The sequence below is a fragment of the Pyxicephalus adspersus genome, chromosome 1, assembly GCF_032062135.1.
Source record: "Pyxicephalus adspersus chromosome 1, UCB_Pads_2.0, whole genome shotgun sequence".
Classification (NCBI taxonomy): domain Eukaryota; kingdom Metazoa; phylum Chordata; class Amphibia; order Anura; family Pyxicephalidae; genus Pyxicephalus; species Pyxicephalus adspersus.
Window position 1 is genome coordinate 77,861,959 of NC_092858.1, and position 12,822 is coordinate 77,874,780.

Genomic DNA, 12,822 nt, shown 5'->3' on the forward strand with positions numbered 1-12,822 from the left:
CTTTACATCTCCCTTGACACCCTTTGACTAATACAATAACATTCAAAAATGAAAACTCAAAACAATTTAGAGTGTTTGTCAACAGAAACATACAAGTGGGTTTTATTAACAAAATAATAGCCCAGTAGCAACCAATCTGGGTCTTTTCTATATTCCATAAAAAAGAGAGAACAATATGTTCAACATGTTTGAATGAGAAAGAAGTATGGATTGTTTTGTACTAACTTTAAAATCCCTTTCAATGCATTCACTGAAGGACACTGCCCAGCTTTGGATCATCACCTACGGATTACAGTGCCATCTGCAGGAGAGGGGCTTTAGGTACAACTAAAAAAAAGACTAAATAAAGGCAGCCCAGGGGTGGCCTTGCTTGCTTGACCTTCTGAGTATAATCACCTCTTCACCAACATATTTATTTTACTGTGGTATAAAAAGGTAAATGTCAACGAGTTGGTAAGTCTCTCCATAACAAATAAATCTGAATGGCCCTGATCTGAATGCTTTGAGATTTCTGTTACAAAATATGCAAAGTGGATGTAAGGCAAAGGTATAGAACTGAAAGGATGGATGAATGAAAACAGGGTTGAAGAATATTACACAAATTGTGTATTTTAAAATACTAAACCTCCACGTTATGATTTAGGGTAGTATCATACAGAATTGCCAGCCATTCTGAGAATCAAAGCTCTAATTTCTTATACTGGCAGGCTATAGTCTTCCACACCTCAGTTTGTGATGCATAATGAGCAGCGAGGTTTTGGGACATTGATATGAAGTAAAAAAATGTTATAGTAAATTGCCTCGATAAAACAACTACTAAATTAGATGAGGTGATTATGATGGCAGATTGGGCTGTTTTAAACCTAATCTGTTTATAATAGCAATAAACAAGTGCTGCTACAAACATTATACAATTGGCAATGATCTGACATAGAACAAGCAGCGTTGATAATACACAATGACAACATCTGTTTGTATTCAGCCATCATACAACCACTTCTCTCACTTCCAATACAACTCAAAAATTTTGTTTAGGTGCCAACAGTAGAAATTGTAAGAACTAGTCATACATAAACAAAACTTTCAGTAGTCTAGCCACTCCACCTGATTAGTATTGACAAAAAAAAGATACATATGCCATATTTTAAGGCAAGCAAAAACCAAAAATCTCACAATCTTTGGTTTTCTAAATTTTGGGGCAATGAAGGACTAAATCACTCAAGTTCAAGTGCCAGAAGTAATAACTGACTACATCTAAACAATTTGAACTAAGCCTTTTTGGTGCTACGAATAAAAATCCAAGTCATACAAATGGCAAGTAAGAAAAAGCCAAGCATTTTCCCTATGTCCTGATGATCTGTTACATGTAGTTTCTACTTTGCCTGTTTTGTCCCACAATCAATTCAGATTAGGTATTGAACATTTAGGGTTCTATTTATAAAACAGAGAATAAGGCATTCCCTCATGGGAATCTTTCAGGTCTATGTGTTTCAATGGCAGTAATGCAATGTCTGTTTTCGTTTTTTATAAATAGAGCCCCTAGAGACAAAAAGGATTGTATTTAAAGTGCCTTATTATGAGAGGCAACAGTACTTTTGAAATTATGTTACTTTGGACAGTATAAGTATGCAATTTCTAACATGTAGTCAGATCTCTAAAATCAAATTCCAGCTCAGCTCATCAGGATAAGTTAGAATACTCCTCTTTCAAACGTGACTACTCTAGGTATTATTACCAATGTCATTACGCACAAGTACATAGCATTCATTTAATTGTCCTAAGGGATAAAGGAATCCTCAAGTCATGAAATTTAAAGAATGAGAATCATTCTAATAAAAAGGTTTTGTTGCCCATACATGGTGGATTCCATTCTGTGCTGTGAAAAAGGATGATTTCTTTACATCACAGATCAGATTTTAGACCAGTGCCAAAAAGCATGTACAAAAAACAAACTGCTGACCTCTGCCAGCCAAACATACGCTAAGCTTTGGAGGGCTAGGAATTTAGGCTTGTTTGTCTTGATGTAGGAACAAAGGTGAAAATGAAAACAGCACCCCTGCTCTCAGAGGGTGTGTACTGGTAGATAGGCTTACATCTAGAGGAGAGTGGGGACAGCCGCTTTATACAGACCCAGAACAAGGATTGTGCTAGCTGGGACTGAGAATTGAATAAGGACCTTAGCTCATCTCCAAGCCTGTGAAACATCACCTCTTAGTGTGGGTCTGTATGCAATGCTTGGCCTTGCCCACCTCCCAGTATCTGTCCATCACACTTTCCCCGAGAAGGTGAGTGCAGTCAGCATAGAAATAGAGGAACAGGTAGGAAAGGTCAGTGGTGGATGTCTGCACCGAGGACATCTGCCTTTGGTGTGAGAAAGTGGGGGGGAGGGTGGTTGAGAAGGGCTGCATTTGTGGGCTCTGTGCTAAGGGGGTATATACCAAAAAGGGGGAGTTGCACTGAGGGGGTAGGTCACTGAAGGTGAGTCTAAAGAAAGTCTCTCACTGAGGGAGTCTGCATGAATGTTATGTACTGAAGGAGGTCTGTCACTGAGGTTGTCTGTATTTAAGGAATCTGTAACCAAGGCGGTTTTCTCTAAAGGGGTCGTGTCAGTGAAGGGGGTTTGCCACTAAGACAGGGGATAGTCAGTTGAAATTAAGTCATTTTCAATGTGATATGGTTGTTGGTGCCAAGTGGGCCGGTCTGAGTATTTAGGAAACTGCTAATCTGAAGGGATTTGCAAGCGCAACTGCCTCTAGGTTTTTTTGAACATGGTTCTGAAAAAGGATAAAATAACCAGTGATAGGCCAATTCTCTGTAACTCTCTGAAAATGCATTGTTGACTGGACGTCAGATACGATTGGAAAGGCTGGGTCATGCTGGCAGTAAAGCAACAGTATGCATAAGAGCATCTCTGAGTACAAATCACACTCACCATTGAAGAAGAAAGACTACAGCAGCAGGAGATCACACTGGGTGCTATCCCCTGTCAGCAAAGAACAGGCACCTGAGGCTTCACATTGGCTCACCAAAATTGGATGAGAAAATGTGGTGAAAAAAATGGTCTGATGAGTCCCACATTCTGATGAAACATTCATATGGTAGGGACAGTGTTTGGAATCAACAACATAAAAGCATAGACCCATTCTGCCTTGTATCAACGGTTCAGGTTGCTAATACAAATGGAACATTACTTAAATGCAACAGCCTACCTTGGTATTGTTGCTGACCATGGCCATCCCTCTATCCCCTTATGACCACAGTGTACCTCAGTGTACCCATCTTCTGATGGCTACTTCCACCAAAAAACACACCCTGTCAAAAAGCTTAAATTATCGCAAACTGGTTTCTTGAACGTGACAATAAATACACTGTATTTTAATGGACTCAACAGTCACCAGATCTCCATCCAATTGAACACCTTTTGGATGTGGTGGAGCAGGAGATTCACATCATAGATGTGTATCTGACAAATCTGCAGCAACTGGTTGATGCTATCATATGAAATCAATATGGACCAAAATCATTGGGGAATGTTTCAAACACTACGAAGAAATAGTGAGTTTTTAAAATAAGAGGGTCCAGACAAGTACCAGCAAAGTGTATCTAAAAATGTATCCAATTACATACGGGCCTGCATACTATAATACATCCCATTATTAAAGAAATATAAGGAATTAGAAAAAAATACATCAAAATGAAGACCACCATATGGATTCCTAGAGGTAAACCCTGGTTCAATCATGACCATTTTAACAGTCATGGATGAATGACTGAATGAAAATTCATAAAAATGAACTGGTGCATTTTCACTGAAATGCACTGTAGCTCATCAATACCCTACCTGGGCCATAAAGTCCTGAAAAGCGACTAGGAAGTAATGTGAGTACAAGAGAATTATATTGTTCGCTAGATAAGTATTTGAGCATTGCCCAAATCTTCCAATTTAACAAAAAACAAGATATCTTATATTTTACCTAAAGGAATGGAAAGCTACCAAGACCTTGCAAGTGAAAAAAAAATGTCTAAATGCCTGGGACTTTGCACCCTTGGAAGCACAACATTGAAAATAGGGAACAAATTCGAATAAATGCTGGAGCCTCAAATGCCAGCAAAAAGTGACTGCTGATTCCACTGCTGAAGCATTAATACTACAGTTGGTAGTATTGTGATTATTATGACAAAACCTGCATACATACACATGATAATTCTAAGCAAATTGCAAACTACCAAAGGCTATTTACACAGTACTAAGATCTGAAACAGGAAACCAAGAAGGGTTAAAAACTGAAGCCAATTTAAAATATTATTGGAAGCTTACCATTTTGTTGTTTATTTCATGGAAATGAATTTCACAGACTTTCTCCACAACCTCTTCATTTTCAAAGGTTACAAAACCAAAACCTATAAAAGAAAATTATGATGTTTGTTACAATAAACAAATAAAAGCAACTCTTTGTTTTTACACATTTTGCAAGCACTAGTTATTTGTTTTAAGTAACAGTGCCATGGACTATGCTGGATGATGGTAGCTAAACAAATAATGAGCAACACTTAACAGAAAACCACCAATTCTACAAGCATAGCCCTGTAGCAAGAACCTTCCTTATACCAGCAGAGTACATAGTTAAAAAAAGACACACGACCAAAGACATGTCTATCAAGTTCAACCAATTGGGAAAAGTCTTTTTAAAATTGAATAAGCCTTAAGTATTTGTTTCCCATTATACTTTACCAGATCCCCGAAACGTTACCCTTTCCAATAAAAGTCCGTGTCCCTGTGTTTTGGAGGTTACAATACAAGGGCTGCCACCCACCTACAGCTTCTTCCCACCCAGCTTAAAAAAAATGGGGAGAACACTGAGCCTTTCATACAGACATTAAAAATTACACTATATGTTATTTTGAAAACCTAATATAAAGGTAGAATAGTTGTGAAAAATGTCAGTTTAACCAATAATTTTTAGTGTAATAATTTTGTATGGTCCACAAAATAGGGACAAGGCAAGGGTAAGTCATTTAACAAAGTACCTTGTGCTAAAAAGTATCCCTCATATCTATTCCCCCCCCAAAAAAACTATTTCTAGATAAAGTATATAAAGTGAGTGGAAGAAGGGGGGGGGGGGGGGGTTGTGGGATGTGGTTAAAACAAATGTATTTTTTTCTTGGATCTAAATTTCACTTTGTGCCCTGCAGACTCAAAAGAAAGCGATGAGACTTCTCTACAATGTAAGGGAACGTATCTATTGGACCACTATACAAATGTTTCCACTGGAAGATTCCTCACCAATTCTTATTCTGACAATAAAAGTGAATTTCCCTAATAGGGACACTGACAACAATAAAAACCTGACAGTGGTTTTACCCATAGCTTTAATGCATATTGCCACTGTTTACCATCAATGGAAAACCTTATCCTGATACACAAACATTCCATAAAAAAAACCCTATTTAGTTTAGTGCTGCACGGAGGAGGAAGAACAATTATGACATTTTTCTAACAATGTAATATAGTGTGTTATATTTTGTATATCATATTTTATTCTGTAGGTGTCACAGTTGCCGTTGTTGATTACAAAGTTTTTAACTGTAAACTATAACTTTCCATTGGCAGAACTGACCTCTGTAAGATATAAAAGAATGCGGTAAATTAAAAGTTCTGTGACTTCTTCTTTTTACCACTTCATGAAGCCAATTTATCCTAATGTTGGTTGGGGGGAAAGTTTAGAAAAACAGCATTAAATTAGTTTTTATTTAAATATTGTATATTCAAAATATTTTTGTAGTTTTTAATACAGTAAGGATGGATAAAACCTGAGTCAGGTTGTTTTTTGCTGTATGGGAACTGTTGCGGAGTGGACTTACTCTCAATAAAAGTTGTCATTGGACCAAGTGTCCCCCTTTAATGATTTATCTATACCTCCTGTTCTGGTGTTAGCTCTATAGTTTGGATTACTTTTACATTCTGTCTTAGTTCTTCTTTCACCTTTGTTGTGAAACAAATTTTACCTTTGTTGTGAAAAAGCTACAAATGAAAAGCTAACAGAAAAGGCTATGCACTTTTTAAAGGCATACATGGCTTGTACTGTTATAACCTATTAAATACTATACCACCAGTCCACTCTGGTAGATCTGGCAGATGTCCTCCCAAACCAGTTATTTTAGTTATTGTCCAAGGTGAAATATATATACAGTATATATACACATACACACACACACACACACACACACACACACAACTATATTTATACAATAAACCTAATAACATTATAGTAGGTAATATAAATTTTAAAACAAATTATGAAAGTAAACATACACCTGCAGAAAATACGACAAAGATTATCAGAACTTGTTCATTTATATATTTTTACAGTTTTCCCTTGTTCAGCACTCAAACCTTAACAGCTTATTTACTTTTCCATAATACATACCATTCTACAACTAAAACACCTAGTTGTAATACTGGAGGATTACCATCTGAGCATTAAAATTCAGCAGTGATTTAATAGACATGCCTAAGGTTTCCATATAAAAAAAAAAATACCAAATTGATTTTAATGTATGGGTTAAAATCTTTAACCATCAACGAACACTGAGAAGATTTTCTGCACAAGTAAGCAATCTTAAACATGTAGCAGGATCTGAATAATTGCTTCTGTGTGATCAAAACTTAAAAAAAAGAAAGAATCAAAGTTCCTATAACTAAGTCAGAGAAGTAAAAAATTGACTTCTCATTATTTGCAGGCTAACAAGAAAACAATGACGGGTTCACCAAACAGGCAACACTACTTAATACATTGCAAGTGCTGTGAAGCATAGAAGGTGTTAACTTGTCTGTTATTTATGAGGGTCAAGAGACACAGGGGGCTCAGGGCCTGCTCTGACAGTGAAACAGCTAGTATAATAACAAGTGCTCTTTGGATCAGTGCAGGTCTGCACTTGTCTTTGAACACCCTGATGCAGTCAACCCTAAGGGTCAGTCAGCATCCGGAGATGGTTATTTGTCCCTTTCTTCCTGACTTACTTCCTCTAATACCTCATCAGGACATCCTGAGGCCTTTAAAAAGCTATTAAAGTTTCAGACTTATGATCTGAACGTTCCTCTCCCTTTCTACGGCTGCATCAAAAAGAAGACGGATTTGGCCCAGTTAAAGGCTGTTTGATGCCTGCTGCCTACCCATCAGCTATGCAGTCTATTTACTCATCCAGGTCCTGGATCTGCCAGACAAAGCCACATGGAAAGACTTTTGGCAGGCGGCTCCGGTTCTGTGAATCGATTCCCTCTTAAAAATCAACACACTGTCATTTTCCTAACAACTGCTCAATACTTAAACAAATAAAACATGAGGGGGGGAAAAAATAAGCAAGCTCTCTAAAGGCTGTGCGAAGCAGCATAGTGAAACAGCCAGCCATTGCTGGAAAACTATCCACCCAAATTTAAATGGAAAGCTTTTTCTGGCAAACAAAGTGTCTGCAAGAACATGATTGCTCAGGGAATAGTAATATTAACATGTCCCTCAATGTCTTTGCAAATATATAACAAAATTAAAAAATAAATGGAATCCTTTACCTCCTATTTCAAATGTGGCATTATCAAAAAGTGACCAATAACTATTGAACTCCATGGCTTATTCCAAGTAAGTGAAATAGGAGTGTGAAACAGCTGCAAACTTCTATGACTGGAAATACTTTGGAAAATTTATACTTTTTCCTCTAACAACTATTTTCTTAATATTGTAACATTGTACTTGTTAACATTCATGTATGTATGAATGTAGTCTATATTTGTGTTACTAAAACAAGGTCAGGGGAAGTAACAGAAGAGAGATCAGAGGCAAACTGTTCAGTAGACTCTATTTTTTGTGCTGCCTTATCAAACATATGGGCTGTGGATTTAGTTCTGCTTCTTCCATTTTAACACTGTTAGTAGCTGTAATATTTCTATACAAAATCCACTGAAGTCCTAAAGCAGAGGGTTTCTATAAAACCTATAGTATATTATTTGAAGTAGAAGACTGCTAGTAATGACCCAGACATTAGCCAAGGGCATAATGTTAGTGTATATAATGCTACAAAAATGAATAGACAGGTAAAAAATACTACAGTAGCTGATCAGATTGCGGAGAGTATGCATGCTACAGAAGATGGTCCGAAACTGTGAACATGCTCACAGGTATGTTTGGAGACTGATGAAATCAAATACTAAGCATGTTACATGAGAATGCTAGATCACAATCCCCTTTACAAATCAGTGCTCTCCCATTTCTGCATCCTCATACCACTTATCACAGCATATTTCACTCCTCAAGATCCATTATTAAATAGAGAAAATACATACATTAAGTGTGGATAAAATATATCAAACCATTTATTTAGCCTAAACCAGCTTAACTATTTTCCTTCGCTGGCTCTAAACAAGCTCCAAGTAAAAATTTGTTTACTGATGTGGACTAAAGGCTGCATGGTAAACACCAAGGGGATTACAGGTAGAATAGCAGGGAGTTTGAATTAGATATCAACAGAGCCAGGTTTCCACCAATGGAGCCTGTGGGCTCGAACCATTGGGCCTAATGAAACCATTTTCTCTGTTCCGATGAATGTTTTTACAAAAATAGCAAAATGTACACTCTAGCCTGTAAAATCATTTAAACGAGAGAGCAAATATATACGATGGCGACAATTGCATCAAACGTAACTTTCAAGTAAATATTATAATAACCACTACATATTCGCTGGAAACACATACCACTTTTCCTAAAATATATAAAAAGGCTGTACAGACAGTGTGACAATTGGTTGAGTGGATAAAATGTTCAGATTTTGCCTAGCTTTTCCACTGACAGTAGTTTGCCAGAAAAACAGGACATAAGCAATCACTGACATGTGTGGCTCCGTATCTCTGAAAAAGCCATGGAAATATAACGCTTGTTCTCTTTTCTTTCTTGCTGTACCTTGAGGCATAGTTGGAGTATCTAGCTTTTGTCATTGCAGATAAGAAATGTCACTCACAAGCTACATAGTAAATGACTATCTGTACTAGGTGCCAGGACAGAATAAGCCTTCTATTGAGTTCCTTATTTAAACTCTATGTATTTTTTTATACAAATACATTAGCAGTTATTTATGGGACATTCACATAAAATAAACTGATCATTACCAGTGTTGTATTGCAAAGATAGCCCAAACAATACTCAACAATGCTGCACACAATATGCAAGGTTATCCTTGACTGTAACAAAACCATGCCGAAAAACATACTTATTTTTGCACGTATATTAGCGGCCTACTTTGTTTTTTTGATCTTGGTGCCCTGCTGCTTTCTGCTTTGGTATTAGTTCCCCATGCACTAATCCAGTTATGATCATGAGGTGATTTGTAGTAATGGATAATGATCATTTAATGTTTCTATTTATTTAGCCCTACATAGAAAGTACATATGTGCTATTGATTTTTATCACTTTGATCCATGATTAATTCAATTGCTTTCATATTTGAAGAAAATCAAGATGTATAGGCATTTTTACATTTTTGTAGCCAAAATTATCAGTGAAATCACATAGAACCAAATGCTGTTAAGATTTTCGTTTTTTTAACAGGTCTGGTGAATGAATACCTTTTATAGCATACTGGAAAATCCATATAACCAATATTTTTATTTTAGACTCTTCTTTCTTGATGTTTTTACTTAAATCTTAAAGCAAAGCAGTTTTAAGATCACAAATAAGAAAAGACATTGGATCTTCTTTTGCATGACCACATGCCAAGAGCCAGGCATATCTCTATGAACAAGGGATAGGAAACTCCTCTTTGTTCACAAATTAGTCTCTCTAGCACAAAGGCTTTCAGCCTTGCTTGGCTTTTATCTTTTAACAAAATGAAAAAAATAAACTTTTAATCATCTATTTTTATGGCAGCAATAAAATAAAATTCTGACTCAAATGGAAATTTTATATCAAGTTGGAAAATTTCCTAGCAAAATCTGCTATCGAGCATGAGGTGCCCCTTATCTCCCACTCGATGGTCAGTCAATACAACATGTATTCATCACAGGGTCATGAGAGCTCGAGCTTTACTGATGTTAGCTTTCACTGTTAACCTAATGTTTCACATTTTCACAATTGTTGAAAAACAATATATATAGGGCCACGTAGCCAAAAGTAATGATGTCCATGCCAATTTCTATCCACCACTAAACAAGACACAATGGCCATTGTGAGCATCAGAACTGGAACCTGGAGCAACAGTAAAAGGTAGCTTTTTCCAATAAATCACATTTTCTTTTAGCTGTGTGTCATTTTCCTGGGGAAATGCTGGCGACAGGATGTCCAATAGGAAGAAGGTAGGCCAGTGGAGGATTCTTTTTTTATTTTAAATTTAAAGATTTATTAACAGAACTCAATGTGCAATAAACAAAAAGGGACATCAAGTTGCTCATACAAGAAACACTTTCAACAAAAAACGAGTACGATTAGCAGTTGAGACAAGAAAATTTAAATCAGAGTGTTTAAAGTAAATAGTGCTCAAGAAAACTGGCAATTTCTGTAGCCCATTGGAACATGCAATTTTTTTTTTGGAAGGGAAATTCAGGGTCAGGAGAGATCAATTCTGATTTCATAGTAAAAATTATGTGGGGCTTCAGGCCCTGTCCAAGACATTCCCTTTTAAATATTCAAATACTGTAAGTGTTCTATGACAGGTATATGAACAAGGAAGTGATTTTAAGAAATTATGAAATTTTCTTTTTCTCCAGAATTCTAGCAAGGAGAAAAGAGGGTGTGAGGACATATCCAAAAATGGAATGCCAAATTGACCAGTAATAAATAAAGGCAACATGTTTTGCTACTTGGTATCCTGAAAATAAGGTCTTCCAACCCTGCAATGAACCACTGAAAACAGGGAAGGTCAAGAGAATTATAAAGAAGAAGCATGTTTGGAGGAGAGAAACAACGTCGCCTCCACTGCACGTGAGATGCGATATTCTATACACACCAAGGTAAAATCTGCAGGGGTAATTTTGAGAAATGCTTGTTCAATAAAGATCCAGAGTTGCCAGACTCCCATGTCGGAATCAGTCTATTCGATTGAGATGGGAGGATAGGTGGTCTTTATGGTTATCTGGGAAACCAATGCCACCCTGTTTTTTAGACAAGGTCAGAAGGTCAATGATTGGGACAAAACAATTGCAAAACTAAAGGGTGTATGATTGGGAAGTCCCTGTAATAAGTATAGTAACTTGGGTGGGGGAACTATTAGCATTGCATCTGTTGAACATTTGTCATGGACTAACTAGTAAGTAATTTGCGAAACTTCAACATAAGAGACAGAAAATTAAGAATATACAACTTAGATGGTCTCCCAGTATCCACTTCCCCAAGGTAATAATGGCTTTATAGGCCCAATGGAATTTATTTTGATCTATGAATCTTGCACCACCTATCTAAAGATTGTTGCAAACCATGTACACCCCTAAATATTAATGGCATTCCCTGTTAGCAGTGTTGAAATTCAGCAGAATAATGTCCCTTAACACACTGCAAAATTTGGTATTTAATGGTATGGAAGAGTTCAAGGTGTAGATTTGGTCCCCAATGTCTCCAGATCTTAACCTAATTTGAACCATCTGTTGAATGTGTAAAGTAAACAAGTTCGATCCATAGAAGACCCACCACACAATTTACAGAACTTAAAGGATCCACTGCTAACCATTTGACCAGATACCAAAGGCCACCATAGGAGATCAAGTAGGTCCATTGCTAATTATGTCAAAGTTGGTTTGGTGATACAAGAAGGACCACCACAATGTAAGGCTTGGGGTTTTATTGAAATGGCTAATCACTGTAAATTCAAATAAATTGTTATTAACAATAGATGTGTATTAGGCACACATCTATAAGGCATATGATACAGAAGCATTATTTTGCTGGAAGGAGCATAAATTGACCTCCTTAATACAGAGGTGTGCTATTTACGCACCTGCTTTCAAATATACAACGATGCTGCAGCAGCTGGCTCACGTATACTGTAATAAAATGCCTTTCACAAAGTGAAGAAATGTGACCAGACAAGCCAAGCATAATGATATTAAAGCCTGTGTCAATTAATTTTTCCTCCTCTTGATAAATGAGCCCCACTCTGTCCATTAATAATAAAGGGAGAAACAAGGAAAGTTGACACTGGCTTAATTTATTTTCTCAACTTGCCTGGTCATATCTCTTCGTGAGCTTTTCTTAAGCTGTTGGGAATTGCTACAGAGAATAAATAGATTGCAGTGAATCAATGTGGCCCCAGTTTGTTCACACATCCCCCTTTAATCTGAGAGGAAGTACATTAATAAACTATGAAAAATCTAAGACTGGCAGACACTTTTCAATGAAAGAAAATATTTCTAAATGCATACTAAATTTTTGCATACAAAAAATTATTAACAGGATAGTTTACCCAAAAGCGGTAATTCATTTATAGTTACAACCTGATGATCTGGGTCTTCTACTGGATTACTGCATGTTTGGGGACACCCAGTTTTCACAAATTTTCTTGCTTTGTCCATTCCACCCTTTAAAATTTGAAGTGTGTCTAATTGCAGTAGGGTGGTTCATCATCATACAGGCCAGACAAGTATTGGACAAGTGTGTATTTATGTTATAATATAATATATATAATTTTAACAGATGATTTTCCCCCTGAAAGACACACAGACACACAAATTACTTAAGATTTGGGATTCAGACACCTTACCAACTACAGAAAAGCAAAAAGTGATTAGATGCTTTGAACACATTACATGGTAAATTTAATGTCAGTATTGACATTTAAGGATTTCTCCTC

The 12,822-nt window shown here is 36.6% G+C and overlaps 1 protein-coding gene across 10 annotated transcripts in view; it reads right to left on the reverse strand.

Moving 5' to 3' along the window:
- MSI2 (musashi RNA binding protein 2) overlaps positions 1–12,822 on the reverse strand; it is a 375,769-nt gene that overhangs the window by 111,759 nt on the left and 251,188 nt on the right. For all 10 annotated transcript variants that reach the window (XM_072415329.1, XM_072415322.1, XM_072415346.1 and 7 more), the window contains one exon: positions 4,319–4,401. In XM_072415329.1, coding sequence (XP_072271430.1) covers positions 4,319–4,401 — 83 coding nt within the window. The remainder of the gene's footprint in view (positions 1–4,318; positions 4,402–12,822) is intronic.